The sequence below is a fragment of the Hyaena hyaena genome, unplaced genomic scaffold (assembly GCF_003009895.1).
Source record: "Hyaena hyaena isolate Hyena2069 unplaced genomic scaffold, ASM300989v1 scaffold_62, whole genome shotgun sequence".
In the NCBI taxonomy this organism is placed as follows: domain Eukaryota; kingdom Metazoa; phylum Chordata; class Mammalia; order Carnivora; family Hyaenidae; genus Hyaena; species Hyaena hyaena.
In genome coordinates this window covers 2706342-2729832 of record NW_024080694.1, presented here as the reverse complement: position 1 = coordinate 2729832, position 23491 = coordinate 2706342, and the positions used below count along the sequence as shown (strand labels likewise).

At 42.3% G+C, this 23491-nt stretch overlaps 1 protein-coding gene across 1 annotated transcript in view; it reads left to right on the top strand.

The window, feature by feature from the left end:
- The window catches only part of FER1L6 (fer-1 like family member 6), a 122036-nt gene extending 102813 nt beyond the window's left edge, over positions 1-19223 (top strand). The window contains exons 37-40 of the mRNA XM_039231989.1: positions 2724-2965; positions 4507-4670; positions 16378-16478; positions 18734-19223. Coding sequence (XP_039087920.1) covers positions 2724-2965; positions 4507-4670; positions 16378-16478; positions 18734-18917 — 691 coding nt within the window. The 3' untranslated portion in view covers positions 18918-19223. The remainder of the gene's footprint in view (positions 1-2723; positions 2966-4506; positions 4671-16377; positions 16479-18733) is intronic.
- The last annotated feature ends 4268 nt before the right edge of the window (positions 19224-23491 follow it).

The following is a 23491-nucleotide window of genomic DNA, read 5'->3' as shown; positions in this document are numbered from 1 at the left end:
CATCTTACCTTCTTAGATAAGGTCACTTCCTTTGTCAAATATTATTTGGTCACTTTGCTAAGAGTTATTATCTTATACAAATGTTTTGGGGAGGAAATCTTATTATAGAAATATCTCTTTCAGTTAAATGTTGGATACCTAAGCTTTTGGAGCGACATTCATAATACCTTTCCACCTGAACCAAGTAGAGAGATGTTGCACAATTGATGAGAGATTCAGTATTAAGAACCTTGTTAAGACTAATACAGAAGCTAACAGTCATACCTTACTCTTCAGTAGTTCTCCTGAAAGGAAAGATGCCAACCTGGAACTCAGGAAACCACATTTTCCCTCTCTTTCTTTCCCTCCCTCCCCCCAACCCCTCTCTCATGTTGCCTATGACGCAAACACATTGGTAGGCTTCCTTTGAGCCCTTAATCATGGAGGGAAGTGAGGCAGTAAAGTGATTCAAACATGTCCCCTTGGATAAAACCCATCTCAGAAGTAGTGAACTCATCTCACCTCATTCTGGTATCTCTTTGCCTTCCCCAAACAAGAAACAGTGTTGTTCATTGACTCCATTTCTAGTATGCCATTGAATCCTGCCCATTGTCCTTCCCAAATAGTTATTGGCACTGTCCATTCTCCCCGTCTTCACCACACCACAGCCATGGTATTTCTCTCCATCATTTCTTGCTGGGGCCACTGAAGTACCAGTACCATGTGGCTTGGTCTCTCCGTATTCACTCTTGACTCTAATAACTTGCTCTCTATGTTGAAACATGGGTTATGTTTTCAAGCCATAATCTGATCAAGTCAACCTTATACTTTAAATCTTTAATGATATTCTATTTTCTCTGGATAAAGATTCAGATCCCTAATATGTCCTAAAATATCCTGTATGACTAGCCCCTCCTATGTCTCCAGCCCCATCTTGCTTTCTGCTCTCTAGTCATGTTGAGCTTCTTTCCCTTGTTATGATGTGCCACCACAGGGTCTTTGACATCTCTCAGTAGTGACTGCTGCCACCCCCCATCCCTCCATCCCCTTCCCTCTAAGGCTATAGCTCCATGAAGGCAAAGACCATCTCTGTGTGCTACCATCACTCCTCTAACAACTAACACGCTCCTTGCCTCCTAATGGATATCACATATGGCTTGGTGGAGGGAGCACCATCTTTACCTAAGTAATTGCATCCACACTCTGAGTGGTTCCACTCCTCTAGGATGTAGAAGTACTTTATCTTTCCCTGACTTGTGGGGAAGGGATGTCTGCTTTCAGAAAGTAAATTGCTTGGAATTATCAATTAGCTTGAATTAAAAGCACCTATTTTCTCAATAATTCACCATGGATAAAGTACTAGGGGATAATGTATTAATGGTAGCTTACTCTATACAGAGGATGGAGGAGAAAGATCAGATGATACTAAGAGAAAATATCATTTAATAAAATTTGGAGGACACAAAGCACTTATAATTCTTCGGAGCAACCTGTGAACTAGGTACTGTAATTGCTTCCACTTTCCAGATGAAGTAGAGGCACATGGGGGCGCCTGGGTGGCTTAGTCGGTTAAGCGTCCGACTTTCGCTTAGGTCATGATCTCACGGTTCGTGGGTTTGAGCCCCGCGTCAGGCTCTGTGCTGACTGCCAGTTCACAGCCTGGAGCCTATTTCGGAGTCTGTGTCTCCCTCTCTCTCTGACCCTCCCCTGCTTGTGCTGCCTCTCTCTCTCTAGAAATAAATAAAAATATTAAAAAAAAAAAAAAAAGAAAGAAATAGAGGCACATGGAGGTTAGATCATTTATCCATGACTTCCCAGGGAGTAATGGCAGAGCCAGGATTAGAATCCAGATGGGTGCAGACAGGCTGCTACTCTCCCTGCCACACTGATACAGGCCTCTGGGTTTTTGAGGCTCAGAACCAGAGAGGAGGGGACCAATCATAGGCCTGATACCACAAGTCTAAACCAGGCCAATTATAGAGGCCCCAGGGCAATGGGTGCCGAGGTGGTTCCCTCAGTAATAGTCCCCAGAGGGAAAGGAAACTCAGATTACACTTGCCCTTCACATTTCCTGAGTTTTCCCTCTTTTTTGAAAAAAATGTTTATTTATTTATTTTGAGAGGGGGCAAGGGACAGGGAGAGAAAAAATCTCAAGCAGGCTCCACACTGTCAGCACAGAGCCCAATGTGGGGCTCAAATTCATTAACCAGGAGATCATGACCTGAGCCGAAACTAAGAGTCATACTCTTTTAAAAGAATTTTTAAATGTTTTATTTAGTTTTGAGACAAAGAGACAGCATGAGCAGGGGAGGGTCAGAGAAAGAGGGAGACACAGAATCTGAAGACAGGCTCCAGGCTCTGAGCTGTCAGCACAGAGCCCGACGTAGGGCTCAAACCCACGAACCGTGAGATCATGACCTGAGCCGAAGTCAGACGCTCAGCCAGCTGAGCCACCCAGGGGCCCCTGAGTTTTCCTTCTTTATTGCATGGGGCTTCAGGGCTATCCCAGAGCAATGAAGTCATTTCCCAAATCTAGCTTACAATGAGAATCTTGTTTCTGCCTCAGTCCCTTTGACTGCTATTTATTTCTTTCAGATTCAATGGAAACTTCCATCTGAGTCTAACTATATCATTTAAAAACTATGATCTGTGACCACATTGAAACTAGTTGAATCACTCTTGATTATACTGATGCCTGAATAAATGTACGCAGAGTCTGTAATTCTTTTTCTGTCTTCATTCAGGTGGATAAAGTGTTTGGAAGATGACAGGCAGGAGACAGACGTGCATTACAACTCCTTGACTGGCGAGGGGAATTTCAACTGGCGCTTCCTGTTTCCATTTCAGTACCTCCCAGCTGAGAAGCAAATGGTTATTACTAAGAGGGAAAACATCTTTTCCTTAGAGAAGATGGAGTGTAAGACACCAGCCGTGTTGGTGCTTCAGGTTTGGGATTTTGAAACGCTGTCCTCAGATGACTTTCTGGGTAAGCGGGTGGTTTCGTAAAGCTCACATTAATGTTAAGGATTTTGTCCCAGTTTTGGGAGAGTTTGGTCTGATTTAGCTACAAAGATAATTTCAGTGCAATTTACAATAACAGAAAATTTAGAAACACTCCAAATAGCCATTCCTAGGGGACTGGCTGGATAAGTTACAGTGCATCCTTATGGTAGAAGATACATCTTTTATTTATTTATTTATTTATTTATTTAATTTATTTTTATTTTATTTTATTTTATTTTATTTTATTTTATTTTATTTTATTTTATTTTATTTTTGAGAGAGAGAGAGCGAGCACAAGTGGGGGAGGGACAGATAGAGAGGGAGACACAGAATCTGAAGCAGGTTCCAGGCTCTGAGCTGTCAGCACAGAGCCCAACATGGGGCTCAGACTCACAAACCTTGAGATCCTGACCTGAGCTGAAGTCAGACACTTAACTGACTGAGCCACCCAGGTGCCCCAGAGGACACATTTTCAAACAGACTTAAAATCATCTTTTCTCTACCACTAAGAAGCTGTTACATTTTGAGCTAGTCACTAGTCCCCTCTGTACCTCAGTTTTCTCCAGTTGTAAAATGGGGATAGTAATACTACATACCTCAGAGAGTGTTTGGAGCTGTACATGTGATAATATAATTTGAAAACTCATACATAATAAGCACTCAATAAATGATAATCTTGCAGCCATTAAAAATATTCATTTAGTGAGTTGGAAGTTATACAGGATGCACTAAGTGAAAAAAGAGTGTAGAAAAAATCCTCTTTCTGTAAAATATATGTTTATATGTTTCAGAGAAAGAGATAATCAGGGACAGGCAAAGAAACAATCACTCTCCCAGAATAAGAGCTAATGAGCAGTGGTCAACTTTGCGGGGATGGAATCACAGGAAAGTTTTCTATTTTTTTCTTGCTTATGTACATGCTGTAAATGCTCACAATTAACAAATATTATTTCTGTAATAGGAAAAGGTTATTAAAGAGAGAGAGAGATAAAATACTCTTGTGTCACTGTCTTACCTTCCGTAATTTTCACTCATTGAAAATACTTTGAGAGAGCCCATTAAGTCTTAGATAGTAGCTACAAAGACGGTTAAGACTTAGTCCCCCACCTGGAGGAGGTTACTGGACTCAAAGAGGAAAGTGAGCTGGGGAAGGAGGTTCTTATAGGCAGATCCACGCTAAGGCAGAGGAGAGCTCAGAGGATAGGAACGTAATCCCCACGCACTCAGGGAGGAGGTAAGATGTCCGGCAGTGACAGCATCCAAAACTGAGGCTCAAAAGTTATATATTGTAGCTCTGACCCTGTCTACTACCTGCTACCACGTTTGGTACACGTCTTGGTCATATTTGCATCCCCAAAACCTAGCGCATGCTAGTGATCCCATGTGGTACTGGTTGAATGACTAGTGAGTAAATGGATGAATGAATGAATGAATGAATGAACGAACGAACGAACGTGTGGGTGAACAATTGCTGGTGATGGACTCTAAAGCCCTTCTGTAACTGTTAAGGGCATCTCTTCACAGGCTCCCTGGAAATGAACCTCAACAGTTTCCCCCGAGCAGCCAAGACTGCCAAAGCCTGTGATCTCGCCAAGTTTGAAAATGCGAGTGAGGAGAGCAAGATCTCCATATTCCAGCAAAAGCGCGTGCGGGGCTGGTGGCCTTTTGCTAAAAGCAAACAACTCACAGTAAGTGGCAGCTGTAGGAGACGGGCTTGGGAGGCAGACAGGGGCCATCATGCTCTGTAAATGAGTCATTTTGTAAACTTCAATTCGAGTGCCTCGAAGTGGCCGAGTGCTTTAGGGCAAAGGTTCCACTGAGAAGCAAGAATTTTGAAAACTATAAATGCATTAAGCTTGTATATTTCAGCATCCTTGATTTAATAGCCATGTCAGGGTGGTTTTCTAACCTCTTGGCTTGAATGTATGCTCCTGGCATTATTTTTTATTTCCACATTTCTTGAAATTATGCATGAAGTCTTGACTAATGTATAGTTTTAATGGAATGACCTCATCCCTTCACCCTTAAATGCAGAGACTCAATTTTAAGAGTGATCCAGACTTTAAAAATTCCCTTGAGAGGGTGGCAGCAAGGAGAGCCATTTCCGCTTTCCCTGCATTGCCAGCCCAGTCCATACTCACATGCTGCAGGGACTCAACCCATTCACAGATATTGGGAAGGAAGTTCTCGCAGGCTCTTGGTTTTCCATAAGGGAGAGTGGATGACCCACGTGATGGGCGGGGTTGAGAAAAGGGACTGCCCTGGTGACCCCTTTCCGTGCTGCCTCCTCCTCCTGGAAAGAACACGTTCTCCCCTCTTCTCCTGTGCTCAGTGGCAAAAGCACCCCTGGGTTGGATCCCTGGTGATCGCACCTGTCTTTCTCTCGCTGCTCTAGCGGCGGAGTAAGTATGAGGCAGGGATTCCCTTTGCATCTGACTTGGCTACTACCGGCCTGACTCATGGCATCTAGTCTTATTGTGTTTTCTGGGTGGTTTTCTCTTCTTACCATTCTCAGTTGAACCCCCTCTGACTGGTGAGGTTGGGTCAAGAGAATGAGGCTGGAGGCAGGCTCATTCTTCCCCCTCTGGCCAAGTACGCTTTGAGGGTCTATTGTATGGCCGCCTCTGTACTCTGTTCTAGGCCTCATGGCTTAGCATATTATAGATGCTCAATCAATGAATTGATTGATGCATGGGTGGGTTCAGAAATGAAGGAAGCATGGCCGCTATGTTCAACCAGCTCCGAGTCTAGCAAGAGGGATGGATGTGTCAACAACCTGTCATGCATGAAGTAGTCAAAGGGTATATGACACAGGGAAGAAAAGGAGAGGAAGGAGGGAATCTGATTCTCTCTGAGGATGTCGAGGGTCAAGCAGAGCATCAATTTTTCGAGAACAAGGGATGATGACAAGGCATTTTTCTTGATGAAGAGGATAGAAAACTACTTCAAGTAGAGGAGTCATGAGGAGCTCAGCATGTCTCCCCACATGGAAGGCTACCTGCCCGCTGTCGGAGTTCCCAGAGTGCAGCACAAGATTGAGAAATGGGATTGCCAAGTCCCCAAATGCAAATTCATGTCTTTTGACATAGTTGCTCTTTCTATAAAGTAATGGGCAGTAATTGCGTATGCATGGTTACATAATGACAGTCATTTACTCCATTTTTTTGGCCTTTAGACTTTGACAAATATGTTCAGACGCCTTCTGTTATTTCATTTGATCCTAGTTGACTCTCTTATCTTCTGTGTCACTTATTTCTTTCATTTCATTCAACACATATTTATTGAACATCTATTAAGTGATAGGACCTGGGAATACAATATGAGTAATAACAAATATAGTTTCTGTCAGCATGGAGCTTACTGTCCAGTGTCAAAGACTGACACACACAAATGCCGTCAGTCACATGCACACCAAGAAGCAAATACTTAAGACAAAGGCTGAGGAGGAAACAACATGCTGAATTAAAGCATATCCAGTGCAGGTATTTGTACTCCATATGGGAGTTAGTGGCCTTTCTGTGACTGTGAAACTTTTAGGTTGAGGCCTGAAGAATGAAAAGTTAGTGAACCATCAGAAAAACACAGGAGGAAATGTGTTCCAGTAGACACCACAGGCAAAGGCCCTGAGGTGAGAATACGTTTGGGGAGAGGGAGAAACTAAAACACAAACAAACCAAACTGCCCCCCCCCCCCCGACCCCAGTGACCAGAGCATGGTGAGTAGTGAGTATGAAGCAGAGGGAACACCAGACCCAGATCATGCAGACCACGGATGCCATATTGGAAAGTTTGGGTTCTATTCTCAGAGCAATGGAGAGCCAGTGAATGGTCTCCAGCAGGGGGGAGAGAGGATCTGACTCACACAGGAAACACAAATCCTCATTGCTTATATCGACAGTGAGTTGGAGAAAGAGAAGAACTAGGCAGAAATGTAGGAATAAAATGATAAAAATGTGCCTGAAACATAAACCCAGGGAAGAGACCCTTTTGAGAAGGACAGTTGGGTAACTGTGTCAGATGCCCTTGAGTGGTCATATAAGAAACAGAGAAGTTGTCTACAAGATTTAGCAACCTGGAGGCCATGGCCACCTTTTGAAAAGTAGTGTTGTAAAGGCTCATAGCAGCTCTATTCATAATAACCCGAGAGTGGAAGTGTCCAAATGTCCCTCAACTGATAAATGGATAAACGAAAGGTGATATAGCCATACAATGGAACATAATTCAGCCATTAAAAGAAATAATGTGCTGATACAGGCTCCAACATGGATGGGCCTTGAAAACATTATGGTCCGTGAAAGAAGGCAGGCACAAAAGACCGCATTCAGTATGATTCCACTGATAGGAAATATCCAGAATAGGCAGAGCCCCATAGAAAATAGATTGCCAGCTGCCAGGGGCTGGAGGTAAGGGGAGTGCAGAGCGACTGCTAACCGGTACAGGATTTCTTTTTGGAGTGATAAAAATGTTCTGGAATTAGTGCTGATAGCTGTACAACTTTGTGAATATACCAAGATCTACTTTATTGTCACTTTAAAAGGGTGCACTGTATGGTATGAGAATTCTATCTCAATATTTAAAATGCAAGACCCAGGCCACCTGGGTGGCTCAGTCGGTTGAACCTCTGACTTCATTCAGCTCAGGTCATGATCTCAGGGTTCGTGAGTTTGAGTCCCACATTGGGCTCGCTGCTGTCAGTGCGGAGCCCGCTTTAGATCTTCTGTCCACGCCCCTCTCTTTGCCTTTTCCCTGCTTACTCTCTCTCTCTCTCTCTCAAAACAAACAAACAAACAAACAAATAAATAGTAGTGTTGACAAAATGGTGAGGACAGACACAGTTTGGCACGCACTATGGAGCGAGTGGGGAATAAGCTAGCGGAGACAGCGTGTGTGGCCTCTGGAAGCCTTCATAATTCCATCTTTCACGTGTCCCCTCAAACCGCACCAGCCATCCTCAGCCACTCTCCCGCCCCAGCCACTCCCTGCTCGGTCCCACACCCTTGCTTTTGTGTCAACTGGTGCTTCTGCCTGCAGTGCCTTGGCTCCCTTCTTCTCTGGGAAAACTCCTCCTCCGTAAGTATTTTGAGACTCTTTTGAGTAGTCACCCCCTCTGGGAAGCCTCCCCCAAGATGCCAGGCTGGAATAGGCTTGCCGGCCTCCATGCTTCCATAGCTCTGGCCACACAGATTTGCGATTGTCTGTATATGTCGTGGTTCCTCTGCCAGGAGCAACCCGTGTGCAGAGACTGTGCTTCCTCTTTCTGTTCCTTTTCGGAATTTTTAGTGTCTAACGTGGTGTCTGGCACATAGTACATGCTCAATAAATTTTCACTGAATGAATCAATCAATTCAGAAACAATTAAGACATTGACCCAACGATCGAAGAGATTATTTGATGTCCTTCTCTTTTTATTCTGCATACTGAGTACATAGAAAGTGTTCAACAGGTACTCTGAGAATAAATATATCAGCACACATTTATTTATAAGGCTGAGTGTCACTGTAGAAACCAGAGAACAATGTGCCAAAGAAATAAAAGAGAAGACAGGTAGGTTTTAACGGTGGGAATTTCAGGGGATACAGATAGGTTGTTTGAGGGCATATGGAGAATGGAGGAAGGGGTGTTTAGGCTGTGAGAGTCTGTTGTTCTAGACTGCATTAAGTGTTATGCCATGGTTAAGACCAAAAATTGTAGAAACGGATGGCTTAGGTTTGAATCCTGTCCTCTCCTGTGTGACATGAGGCAAGTCACTTAACCTCTCTGTGCCTTAGCTTTCATATCTATAAAATGGGGGTTGATAATATATACATATCTCGTGGGGGTTTGGCAGATAAAGGAGTTCGTATACATTAAGTGTTTAGAAAGAAATGAAGACCTGAATGAGAACAGGCTCTTTATTTAGAGCTTGCTGTGATAAAAGAGTCAGACGCCATCATTCAGGTTTGGCGGAGACAGGGGAGTAGGGAAGCTTTCTAATGGAAGAAAGAGATTTCGGGTTTGCTCTGACTGGAGATTGTTGGCAGGTGGAGTAACTAGAAGTGGGACATTCTATATGGTTAAGGGAGAAGATTGAAGGAGGACAAAAATTAGGGAATCAGGGCGCCTGAGTGGCTCAGTCGGTTAAGCGTCTGACTTCGGCTCAGGTCATGATCTCACAGTTTGTGGGTTCGAGCCCCGCGTCAGGCTCTGTGCTGACAGCTAGCTCAGAGCCCGGAGCCTGTTTCAGATTCTCTGTGTCCCTCTCTCTGACCCTCCCCTGTTCATGCTGTCTCTCCCTCTCTCTCTCAGAAATAAATAAAACATTTTTAAAAAATTAGGGAATCAGCCTCAAACAGGCAACTTGGAGGCAGGCATCCACGGAAACTGGGTGAGAGGGGTGCTATCCCCCCGTGATAGTTAATTTTCAAAGAGGTGGCTCCCAGGTCTTCGAAAAGGCAGCTCCCGAGTATTAAAGACAAAGAGCCTATCTAGTATTTAAAAGGATTTCTACCCACCTCAAAGAGAGATGAAAGGGCTTACAATTACATTTTTACAGTGACGCTCTTAGGAAAAGGAGAGGGAAATCTCTTCCTTTATTTTCCACAGGAAATGTTAAGCCTCTTATTTTTTTATTTTTAATTTGGTTTTGTCCTTATACATCCTAAAGGGAAAATGAGACTTGACCTCATCCCCACCCCCTGGCAGCCCGGAATCCCGGATATAACCCAGCTGCCCCTCATCCTCTCTTTCCCTAAAGGAATCAGTAATGACACTGAGGGAACTAAACCCATGCCCCCTCCCTGTGGACAGTGAGCTGGGCCAGCGGGAGTAAAGGAGCGAAATGGAAAGCCTCTGTCAGGGTCCACCACCTCCTGAGGTCCTTCTGTCTCCAAGTCTCAAGTTTCCACGTCTGTAAAAGGAGTGGGTTGAACTGGGCGCCTTCAAGGTGCCTTTCCAGTACGGACACCCTCTGCTTCTGAACCCCCCCTGCCCCCCGCTTCCTGAAGCCAGCAGCCAGGAGGTCACCATTCTGTTCCAGTCCCCAGCGCCCAGCAGGGATTTGCTTACAGCCTCTGCCACCTGCCAGGCTTATTTTTAAAGGTGCTTATCTGTACACTCAGGCGGTGTAACTTAGACATTTGGATCACAAAGCCCCTAGTGTGGAATGCAGCTGTCCTTATAGTGAGTGAAGAACGTCTCCAGGTGGGATTTCCAAAGAATAGGGCCCCTTGGGACAAAGGGAATGTGTATTCAATAAGTGCTTCACGAGACACATTGCACTATGTATTTGTAAAATGTGGTCTCCTACTAAAAGCAACCTTTGAAGAAATCACTTCTTTAGAAGATGAAGATCAAGAAGTTTCTTTTACAGGTTAATCCTGTAAGTTGACTGCTCAATAGCCCAGCTAAGTCTCAAGAACACCAACAACTAAAATTAAAAGGGAGGTTTCTGTATTTCTAGTTTAGTGTGAAAACAATTGTCAGTACACTCAACAATAGCCATACATTCATTTCGCTAGACGGTGAAGCTTCAACAATGAATAAGACAAATCCCTGGCATCCAGAAGTTCCCAGCTTAGCTGAGGAGGAGGTAGACACACAGATCATCTAAATAGCATGTAACAAATTTAGATTCTCTAGATCAGAGTGGATAAGTATTTTCATATGAAGATTATTTTAAGACAGAGTAGGTAATATGCATTTATAGGAAACTTAAAAGACACAAGAATGTAGAAGGGAAGAAATAGTATCCACATGGACACAACCCAAAAAAAGCTATTGTGGTTGTTTTGGTTATTCCCAATTTGTGTAGATTTTGGTTAATTTTACATAGTAGTGATCATTCCATATTAAAAATAGTGTCTTTGGGGGATGGGGGGCTTGATGTTCTAATAAGCATCCCCTACATTCTGTGATCAGTATTATCAACTCTGTATTCTCAAAATAGAAATGCTCAAAATAGTTTAATCTTCTTGGTTTGCCTCAACATTTATTCATTTAAAAAAGTTAAGCATGTAGAAAAGTTGAAAGAATGGGACAATGATCAACCCTATATCCACATCTAGATTCAACATTTGTTAATACTTTGCTGTATTGCTGTATTGATTTTGTCTATATATGTGAGTATATAGTTTTGCCTTCTCTCCTCTATACACACACACACACACACACACACACTTATTGGCTAAACCTTTTGAGAGTAAATTGTAGACATTATGACACTATACCTTGTTAAAAAAGAAATTCAAACAGATAAACTTAAAGATCTAATTGGCTTTATTAAACAATTCATGAATAGGGCAGCTTCCATCTAGTAAGTAGGGGAACTCTTCCACATTAAACAAAAAGAAGGGTTTTTTTTGTTTTGTTTTTGTTTGCTTATTTTATTTTATTTAAAAATTTTTTTTCTTTCTTTTAAATAGTTTATTGTCACGTTGGTTTCCATATAACACCCAGTGCTCATTCCCACAAGTGCCCTCCTCCATGCCCATCTGCCCCCCCACACACACCCCCATCAGCCTTCAGTTTGTTCTCAGCATTCAAGAGTCTCTCATGATTTGCCTCCCTCCCTCTCCTCCACTATTTTTCCCCTTCTTCTCCCCCATGGTCCTCCATTAAGTTCCTCCTAATCCACCTATACGTGCAAACATATGGTATCTGTTCAAAAGGAAGATTTTTTTTTAAGGCAAAGAGAGGGCATAAAGAAAGGAATTTATTAGCAAGAAATGCATTATTATCTCATACCCGTGACAGTCGTGGTTTTTAAAAAAATTTTATTTATTCTTGAAAAAAAGAGAGTGCAAGTAGGCGGGGCAGCGGCAGAGAAAGAGGGAAGAGAATCCCCAGCAAGCTCCATGCTCATGCAGAGCCTGACAGGGGGCTCGATCTCACAACCATGAGATCATAACCTGAACTGAAATCAAGAGTCTGACATTTAACCAGCTGAGCCATCCACATGCCCAAGAGTTGTGTTTTAATAAGCAGTCATTATTGGCAAAGAAGACATGTCTGACCTAAAGGATCCCCACCCCTCCCCAGAGCACCCACTAGTCAGCTTGGTGAAGTTTGAAGCCCATAAATAACACACTCAGGGGCTCCTGGGTGGCTCAGTCAGTTGAGTGTCTGACTTCGGCTCAGGTCATGATCTCACAGTTTGTGGGTTCGAGCCCCGTGTCAGGCTCTGTGCAGAACGCTTGCTCAGAGCCTGGAGCCTGCTTCGGATTCTGTATCTCCTTCTCTCTCTGCCCCTCCTCTGCTCATGCTCTGTCTCACTCTGTCTCTCAAAAACAAATAAAAACTGTAAAAAATAAATATAAATAAATAAATAAATAACATGCTTAGTACAACTAATCTTTCTTTTCAATACCCTTCCTTATCATTTTTTTCCATCCATAGATGTCATTAGGTTAATAGTCTCTCAGGCTGTCCATTTTTTTCTAGCTATGATTGAAAATTACATTTGGAGGGTATTATTAGCTTAAGACCTCTCCTTGGTGCTTGGTTGAATATCAATAATTAAAATAAAACTGGGAACCCTGTGTGTGGAGAGATATGGAATGAGGAGTGACATTTATCAGAATATGTCGTAAACACTTTCTTCCTGCTACCTATGTGATATCAGAAAAATGCTTTGTGACCACTCAAGCAGGGCGGTGAAGTGGGGCAAGGCTTTTCATGATAAGAACCAATGACTTCTGTGCCTAGGGCAGAATTAATTTCATATTCTCTGCTTCAATTTTCTTTGCATTCTCCCCCCTGTGGGAATCTGGATTTCCTCTGGGTGTTCTCTATAGGGGAGAAGATGTTTCCTATCAAATTATGTGTTTCCACCCATGAAATAGTGTTGAAGGTAGCAACTATAAGTTTTTAAGAGTTTATTATTTACCAGGCACTAGGTTGAGCATTCTATATGTGTTATTTCATTTATTTTTCAAAGCAAATCTGTGGGGTACATGCTATTAACATCTCCAGGACAGTGAGACGGTAGCAGGTAACATGCCCAAGGCCACACAGCTAATAAATGGTAGAACCCAGTTTCAAATGCAGATCTGTCTGCACCAAATCCTACTTCATTCAACTTTTTACACTATGCTTTGCTATGCTACACTACACTATAATAATCCTTAGGCTACCCAAGGTCATCCCTTAGATGGAAGCCAAAAACATATTATAATGCCAGGGCCATGGCAATGACTATGGAGGTTTTCTTGAACATTTCAAAAAAGACACACTTATTCATTGTTAAATAAATAGCTTTCTTCTCTTCCACAAGAAAGGGACTCTTGGATGCATTAAACAGCATTGGATACAATTTGGTGTAATTGTAGTACACATTACAAATTTGGTGCAAATCCTGGCTTTGTAACACAAGTTAGCAAACATCATCTTGGTTTCCTCAGTTGTAGAATGGGAATAAAAATGTTGTCTACTTTGCCAGTTGTCAGAAGGCTTAAGTGGAATAATGTACATGTGAAGCACCATGCAAGTTATACAGCCCAGTAGCTGACCTGATTATTAAACAGTGGATAACAAAAAGGTAGCTGTGACCCCTTTGCTCTGGTCCTAACTTATCCACAGTTGACTTTGGTCCTCTCTTCCAAAATTCTGGAGCCCAGCAATTTGTTAGCAACTCTTAAGCTGACTCTTTTTCCAATAGAGAGGATTTGGATGAGGTGCCTTGCATATAAATATACTGCTCAGTAGAGCTTAAGTCACCTCTGAAAGACCTCTGGAAATAAGCCCTTTCTGCATATTGGAAACCTCGGCCATGAGTGGTAGGCTGGCCTCTTGGGTTTCTTTCAGCCATCAAGCCTTGCAGGGGCTCCTGTCTTTCATGAAAACTAGACTTTGCATTAAAGCACATCTAGCCACTTGACAGGTATGGAATCTGAGGCCCAAGAAAACAGGTGCCTTTAAGTGATAATTATGAAGGCCATGAGCCAATCATCTCATGTTAGAGTTAGGAAGGTCCTTGTAAAACTTCCAGTCCAATTATCGGGCAAATTCATGAAGAAGTTGGGAGGCAGAGCATGAGCTTTGGCATCGTATAGACCTCGGTTCAAGTTCCAGTTGGTTGGCTTATTGCCTCAGTGACCTTGGGAAAGTTATTTGATCTCCATTGCTTCATTTCTCCATCGATCAAAAGGAGAGCTACTTTGCTTGTTGCTGAGATTGGTTGCTGGATCAATTGAAAGGAGCTAGGCAAAGTGGCATCCAATAAATGATTGCAATTACAGTTCGAGTTATAGTACTATTACTCCACTGTTGATACAGGTGGAGTGGCGTGGGGTGACTGGAATGGACAGAAGCTTTATATTCCTTCTTTCCTGGTTTTCAAATATTTCCTGAGTACCTATATATGCAAGTCATTACCTCTGGCATCAAGATGTGTCAATAGAAATGAGAGACTATATATACACACACTTTTAAGGAACATTTCTGGATCATAGGACATGTAATGTGTTCTGAGTTGGGCCAGAGTTATACTCCAAAGAATGGATGAGACCCCCTAGATTTGAACTCATGACTTCACTTGTAATAAACCCACTGCATTTCTTGACTAATTCAGACAGCCATGCCACTGCCTCTCTTCTCTGGCTTCAACCCCACTCCAGATACAATACTCGTCTCTAATTTCTCCCATGATTACATTTTTGTGGTTGCCAGCAACCTCCTGCTTATTAAGGAGTCCTGATGTTTTGGGGGTAAATAAGTAAGTTAACACAGACTCATTGGTTCATCTTAAATCTTTTCACTGGAGTAGGAAATCAGGTTATACCCCATCCACATGTAATTCCAAAAGATAAATGTTAATGACCATTATGGGTCTAAAATACTTCCATGATGCTCCAGTCCCCTACCAATTCTGTGTCCCTCCTATTACGTTGAATTTCAATCCACAAAACCAAAGAAGCAGAGACAGGGTCTCCTTCACGAAGAACAGGAGCTCCAGGAGCTCCAGGATCCTATGTTTCTTTAAAAAAAATTTTAGGGGCGCCTAGGTGGCTCAGTCGGTTAAGTGTCTGACCTCTGCTCAGGTCATGATCTCACAGTTCATGGGTTCAAGCCCTGTGTCAGGATCTGTGCTGACAGCTAGTTCAAAGCCTGGAGCCTGTTTCAGATTCTGCATCTCCCTCTATCTCTGACCCTCCCCTGCTCACACTGTCTCTCTCTCTCTCTCAGAAATAAATTTTTAAAAAAAATTTAAAAAATTTTTTAAATAAAAATAAGTTAAAAAAATTTTTAGCTTATTTATTTTTTAAGAGAGAGAGAGAGAGCAAGGGAGAGGCAGAGAGGAAGGGAGAGAGAAAATCCTAAGCAGGTTCTGCACTGTCAGCACAGAGCCCAACATGGGGCTCAAACTCAAAAACCGTGAGATCATGACCTCAGCCGAAACCAAGAGTTGGACGCTTAACTGACTGAGCCACCCAGGCACCCCAAGGATCCTATTTTTCTTAATCATTAAGTCCCCATTGTCTAGAACAGTGCCTGGCATACAGGGGGTCCCCAAAAGTAGTGAATGACTGAATGAACCAGAAAGAATGACCCTTACTTTTTGCGGTGATCCTGTCTCATCCTCTGATAACCCAAGACTTAGATCAGTGCCCATAGCAGGCATAGCACTCTGAAGAAGCACATGACAAATTTCAAACCAGAAGGGCTGATTCTTATTGAAGGAGAAGGAAAGAGGAAGTGCGAGAATAGAAGGATAATTCTGAAACAATTTGTGGAGACAACAGAAACAATGAAGGATGACAGAAAAGCTGTTTGGCAAATGCAGAGCCACACCCACCAATTTCCTCTGGAGAATCGACAGAGAAGACTGTAGCAGATTCATGAGGGTTCTGTCACTGAAGTAATTAGTCCCCTTTCTAATTGCTATTGGGTTTTTTTTTTCTTAAGTTTATTTATTTTTTGAGAGAGACAGAAACAGCATGAGTGGGTGAGGGGCAGAGAGAGAGGGAGAGGGAGAGAATCTCAAGCAGTCTCCATGCTGTCAGCGCTGAGCCCAACAAGGGGCTCGAACTTAGAAAACAGATCATGACCTGAGCTGATACCAAGAGTGAGATGCTTAACCAATGGAGCCATCCAGGCACCTGTAATTGCTACTGAGTTTCTATAATCAGATATTGATCAAATGATTACAAGTGAAATAGCACATGCAACCAAGTATGTATGTGCCTATGTGTACAGATAGGACCTCTCCCTTCACAAAATCCAACAGCATCATCATTCCAGAGCTTTCACTGTTCATCATAAAAATGGCTTCTCCGAGAAACAGAAAGGTAACAATTTTTCTCAAGGCAGCAGGCTAGTCAAAATACTTCCTGCATTCTCTCACACTGTACACTTCTAGAAGGTTGGCATTGCTCCCAGCAGCTCTTTGTGACTAGCAACTGCAACTTTTGTCTTTGTGCAGGGCAAGGTTGAAGCCGAGTTCCACCTAGTTACGGCAGAAGAAGCTGAGAAAAATCCTGTTGGAAAAGCCCGGAAGGAGCCAGAGCCCCTGGCCAAGCCCAAGTGAGTTGGGGTCATGGGTATGAGCACCAGAAATGGGAAAGGCCCTTGCAGTCCCCATAGCCAAGGACAGGGTATTTCTCTAGAGGGTCCCCCTGGGAGAATGGAGCCACAAGAAGGCAGCCAAAAGGTGCCGGCCAATCCAGGTAGCTTTTTGTTGCTATAATTGAGAAATACTCTAACAACAATACAGACTGTTTGGGAAATGGAGAAGGTATTATTCTGTAATACTCTCACAGAAGCATTTCTAGAATAATTTCATGTATTTTTTCTACTCTTTTTTTATGTGAATATGAATTCTACATGAATTATTTATTTATTTATTTATTTACAAATAGTTTATTGTCAAGTTGGTTTCCATATAACACCTGGTGCCCATCCCCACAAGTGCCCTCCTCCATGCCCATCTCCCCCCTCGCCCCCCACACCCATCAGTCCTCAGTTTGTTCTCAGCATTCAAGAGTCTCTCATGGTTTGCCTCTCCCCCTCCCCCACTATTTCCCCCCTTCTTCTCCCCCTTGGTCCTCTGTTAAGGTCCTCCTAATCCTCCTATACGTGCAATCATATGGTATTTGTCCTTCTCTGCCTGACTTATTTCGCTCAGCATAACACCCTCAAGGTCCATCCATGTTGCTACACATGGCCAGATTTCATCTACATGAATTTTTTTCTACTTGTTCTCGAGTCATGCATACACAATTGTCCTAATGTTTCCTTCATCCTGTGCTGCAAAGTTTTGCTTTGGTGCCATAGTGGTCATAATTAGGATTTTTTAATACCTGTGGAATATTCTATAGATTTGACGCCCATAATTGACTTGGTCACCACCTCATAGCTGGATATTTAATTTACTTCTGCCTTTTTCCATTATTGTAATATGATGAAATATTTCCCTTTTATAAATTATTATTTTAAAATAAATTCCAAGGAGTAGAATTACTAGAAGAAAGGGTTACCCTATTCAATTTAATCCATGGTTACATATCAGTTGAAAAGTAAATACAGGGGCATTTGGTGGTTTGGTTGGTTGAGTCTTCACCTTTGGCTTAGGTCGTGATCTCACTGTGAGTTTGAGCCCTGCATTGGGCTTGCTGTTGTCAGCACAGAGCCTGCTTGAGATCTTCTGTCCCTCTCTCTCTTTGCCCCTCCCCTTCTTGTGTGTTCTGTCTCTCAAAAATAAAAATTAAAAAAATTTATTTTAAAGTTTTTAAAAAGTATGGGGTACCTGGGTGGCTCAGTCAGTTGAATATCCAACTCCTGATTTTGGCTCAGGTCATGATCCTAGCATTGTGGGATGGAGCCCCACATTGGGTTCCTTAAGATACTCTCTCTCTTAAGAGGTTCCACATTGGGGAGGCTCCTTAAGATATTCTCTCCATCCCCCCGCTCTTCTCCCCACTCACACATGCTATTGCTCTTCCTAAACATTCTTTCAAAAAAGTAAATACATGTGGGGGCTCCTGACTGGCTCAGTCAGTACAGCATCTGACTCTTGATCTCAGGGTCATGAGTTCAAGCCCCACATTGGGTATGGAGCTTACTTTAAAAAGTAAACATATGTAGATATGAAATATATATATATATATATATATAATACACTTTCAAATTATATTTGCCCTATCCTTCCTGAGACCCCAAGCATCTGAAGATGAGTGGTCTCTTCTCTGTATCTACTTTTGATCTATCATAGTGTTAGAAACATAATGAGTACTTACTTAATCCTTAGCCATTAATTCAAAATTATTTGTTGAGCTCCTACAATGTATATCTCCTAAAAAAAATACTTTGAAGAATACTGAAGAAATGTAAGACCTAAGCTCTGTCTTCTAAGAGTTTCCAATCTGTTTAGGGAGAACACATAGACTCGTAAAATAGTTAACAAGAGTATAGAATAAAAACCAGTATGCTAGGTTCAAAAAGGAGCTAAGTCAAGTGATAGATGAGACAGGAATTTGGAAGGAGGGGGATCTTTAGGCACGAAGTGGTCAAGGAGGACCTCATGGAAGAGCTGGACAGATGGAGGGCAGTCAGACTCTTCCTTCCTCCAGGCCAAGCTTTGAAATGATGCAAGAATCATTATCACCCAGAATGTTGGATTGTTCCTGCTTCAAGGCAACATGGACTTCTCCCATTCCCAGACATCTCCTTGTGGGCCTCTAGAGAGTGAGAGTCAGAAATGCTTCCTGAGGTCTGGAGAATCCCATGTGTTGACAACATGGCCTCTTTCGCTTCCTGATTTTCTCTTGCTTCCCTCGCAGCCGCCCAAACACCTCCTTCTCCTGGTTTGTGAGCCCCTTCAAGTGCCTGTACCACCTCATCTGGAAGAATTACAAAAAGTACATCATCATCGGTTTCATTCTGATTGTCCTCATCATCTTCCTGGTCCTCTTCATCTATACCTTGCCTGGAGCCATCAGCCGAAGGATCGTCGTGGGCTCCTAGAGAATCCTGGAGGACCCAGACCCTCCCATTCTACTTATCCTCTCTTCTTTCTCATTTCTAAATGTGTAAGAGCATGTGCTCTGTGCAGGCACTGTGCTGGGTGCTGAGGGGATGAACCTCAAGGGCCCAAGAACTAGTCCTTCTGTCTAAGGACAGATCAACCCTTCTTGGATGACATGGGAAAGGAGCTTCCCCTCCCTGCCCCAAGCCCTGCCACCACCTTTGAAACCCACAAGCCTTAAGCCATGTTCCCAGCATGAAATTATGACTCCTTTGCCTCAGAGTAATCAATGGTGACCTCAAATTGACTTAGGTGAATGTTTTCTTTATGTAAGTGGTTTTTTCTGAAAGATCTAATTCTGGGTCTGAGATTTATTGAAAGTACTTTCTTTTAAATAAAATTTTTACAGCAAATAAACAGAAAACATTTTAGCAAACTACTAGACATTTGACCTATCCCATAGATCTTAACCTTGTTTAATCCTTATAGTTTATAGAACACATTCACTTATTCAGGCTATAAAACTGGCTTGGAGAAAACTTTATATCAACTAAAATACTATGATGTTGAAATTCCCATCTAAAGATAAGGTGCTACTGGTTTTCCATCAAAGTCAACACTTAACAGAATATTTTCAATAGTAGTAATGAGTTCTGGAGAAACCCATTTGAATTTATGCTCTATGGCAATTTCCAAGTGGGAATTTTATTAATATGAAATATAATTTTGTGTGTGTGTGCTTTGGGGGAGAGGAGTGTCCCTGCATGATACCAGTTAGAAATTCTCTTTGGCCAGATGTATAAGTGACACCAAATATGGTATTCCCAAAGACCATGATATGAATGACCATCCTTGGCACTATTTAGCACTTAGTCTTATCACCATGTGTAGTAGGTACCATTATGACTCTGAAGCACAAATTACTTTCAAAAGCAGTCCCGGAAATTAATATCCTATGCACCTGTCTGATGGAGCCAAGGTTTTTGAAAGTAACCTCTGATTTTCAAAGTACACTGTGTAGATCTACTACCTCATCTAAAGCAGTGGAAGTGAGGGGCTGGTGTTCTCAGTTAAAATAAGGGAACAAAGGGGTTGGAGTGTTTGGCCTCATACACAAATAAATATGGCAACCATTTCTTCCTGTGAACCTGAGGGCCATTTGGCAGTATTGAGGAGGCTGGATTGAGGTTCCCATTCCACACCAGAAGCACCTGGGCTACTATTTTCTTTAGATAGTCTTGCACATATATCATTCTTATAAAATGAAGGATATTAACCTCTACATGGAAGGTCATTCTAGAATGTTCCAGCTGGTCAAAATAAGATTGAAGCATGTTCTGTGTGATTTTAGGCTTAGTGTTGTTCATTAAATTCTGGCCCTAGGTGCTCACTGCCTGGTAACTAAAATGCCCTATTTTCCTGAAGGGATGAAAAATGTGCATTTGTGGCATTGGCAACATTTCCTAGAACATGCTTATTCTTGCTATGGAATAACATAGGCACTGGCAATGGTGTCGTCAAAAATGCTTGATGCCATGAAATGTATACATTGAGTACATTGTAAGTAAAAAAATATATAAGTTGGAAACCTATGTACAGCATTATAGAAGAAGAAAATATGAATACATGCATAGATAAAGCCTGGGGGAATATGCCAAAATGTTAATAGTGATTAGGTAGCAGTATCTTCCTAAAACTCCTAAAATAAATGTGTATTATTTTTAATATAAAAAGTTCAATAAATATAGATTTAAATGCATTCACTTAAAAATATTTGTTGAGTGTCTCTTAGGTGCTAGGCAGTGGGGATGTGGTAGAGATAAGACAGACCAAGCTCTTCTCCATGGATTTTATATTCCAGTAGCTCCTCAAGATATGGTTTTATCTTCAAATTATGGGGCATCCAACAAGAACACTGAGTCAGGAATGTGCTTCACGGATGAAGTTCAAGAAAAAGGACAACATACATCTGCGGTGTTGTTTAAAAGGAAAAGAATGTCATTATTTTAGGACAGAATTAGAAATAAGGTATTATACCTTCTGCTGGATTCTGGGCAGTAAAATGATAAGTCAACTTTTGACAATATAATGCACATTGTTCAAATCCACACACACACGTGTGCATGCTAAAAACTAAAAATCCTTCAAAGTTAGAGTTCATCGACTTTGCTTTGATGCCCAAAGATGTCCGAATACTGGAAAGCCCTCAGCAGAAGTATTTGAAACACTTTCAGATCAGATGGCATCACAAGAAATGTGTGAGAAGAAGTGGCAAGCAAGGATAATTTTGGAGTCGGCTCTTTCTGGTGCTCTATACATAGGTTATCACTTATGGCCCAGCCTGAATGTAAAAAAAAATAAAATATAATGTTCTAGGCCTAATTTTGCAGCCCTGGCCCTAAAGATATTACAGTTTAAAAATAAAAAAAATTTAAAAAGCTAAAAAGCCATTTCCCAAGAAGTTTCCCTGAGTCCCTACTTATGCTCTCAAAAAAGATTAAATCTATTCATTTGACAGATTAGAGTTTTTCAGCTTAAATCCATTTCAGAGCAGTTCTGTTTATTTATTTATTTATTCATTTATTTTACAACATTTGACTCCTTTCCCCCAACTAAGCAAAACAAAATCAGTACCAGCAACACCACCACCAAACAACCCACAGGATAGGATAGCCAATTCTGTGTCCCCAGTAGTTGAAACCTTTGGTAATTTCCTTGTTCTTTCCCTTAAAACACAGGTAAGTGGAAATTACAGGATTGACTTCACACCTGGGTCTGGTTGGTGTTTATTCATGCAAAAGATAATTATTGAGCTCCATCCTCACTCCTGATGCTATGATCAAAACTGGCAACACAAAAGTACACAATCATATAAAATAAGTCTCTGATCTTGTGAAGCACAGAACTTGATGGAGAGAAGACATTAATCAAATAATCACACACACAGATAATCACAGACTGAGGGACTGACCAGGGGCAAAGTAGTTGGGAATGGAAAGACACAGATCTCCCTGAACTTCTCCAAAGAGGACATCCAGATGGCCAACAGACACATGAAACGATGCTCAGCATCCCTCCTCATCAGGGAAATACAAATCAAAACCACACTGAGATACCACCTCACGCTAGTCAGAGTGGCTAAAATGAGCCAATCAGGAGACTCTAGATGCTGGCGAGGATGTGGAGAAACAGGCACCCTCCTACACCGTTGGTCGGAATGTAAACGGGTGCAGCCCCTTTGGAAAACAGTATGGAGGTTCCTCAAAAAACTAACAATAGAACTCCCCTATGACCCAGCAATAACACAGCTAGGAATTTACCCAAGGGATACAGGAGTGCTGATGCATAGGGGCACGTGTACCCCAATGTTCATAGCAGCACTCTCCACAATAGCCAAAACATGGAAAGAGCCTAAGTGTCCATCAATGGACGAATGGATCAAGAAGATGTGGTTTATCTATACGACGGAATACTACATGGCAATGAGAAAGAATGAAATCTGGCCATTTGTAGCAACGTGGATGGAACTTGAGGGTGTTATGCTGAGCGAACTAAGTCAGGCAGAGAAGGATAGATACCATATGTTTGAACTTATAAGTGGATCAGGAGAAACTTAACAGAGGACCATGAGGGAGGAGAAGGGGAAAAAATAGTTGGGGAGAGGGAGGGAGGCCAACCATAAGAAACTCTTGAATGCTGAGAACAAAGTGAGGGCTGATGGGGGTGGGGGGAAGGTGAAGGGGGTGATGGGCATGGAGGAGGGCACTTGTAGGGATGAGCACAGGGTGTTATATGGAAACCAACTTGACAATAAAGTATGAAAGAAAAAAAATAAAGGTATTTTCCTGGAAAAAAATAAAAATGAACCACACCCAGAAACTTAAAAAAAAAAAGATACACATGATTTCATTTCACTCACCCAAATAATTCAGGAAAATCTCCTCACCTCAAAGATTAAGGTCCTTCATCACAGCCGCAAAGACCCATTCACCTTGTAAAGTAACATAGTCACAGGTTCTGGGGATGAGAACTTGGACTTTGTTTTGGGAGAGGAAGCTCTTGTTTTGTCTTCCACAGGGAGCACCACCCAGGCATTGTGATGCGGCCCAAGTTAGAAGTGATTTCAGCAGAGCTTTGAGAGTCAGAATGATCATGGTCCATGAAAAAAGGAGGCTGTGGAGACACTCTTCTCTCTGTAACAAGCTGTTTCCATTTGTTGTTCAACCTCTCAAATGACAATTGACTCAGGAAAAAAGGAAGGATGGCTCCATCCTTCCATCCTTCCGCAACTCATTAAAATCCTCTCCAGCACAATGGATGAGGCAGCTTTGGAGCTGGTAGGGGAAGGACTCGAATTTCTTCCCCCACCTCTGCCCCAGGAGTTTCCAGACCAGCCTCGAAAGTTCAGCTGTTCTTTAATGCAGCAGTAGCTCCTCACAAGTCGGGAGATAACACGTGTCTCTACTCTCCCTCATTTACGGAGGGCCATTGAGAAGAGCACTCTCTTTTCCTCTGAGTCTTACCAGGAGAAAGAAAAGGGGCCTTGGGTGGGGCGCCTGGGTGGCTCAGTTGG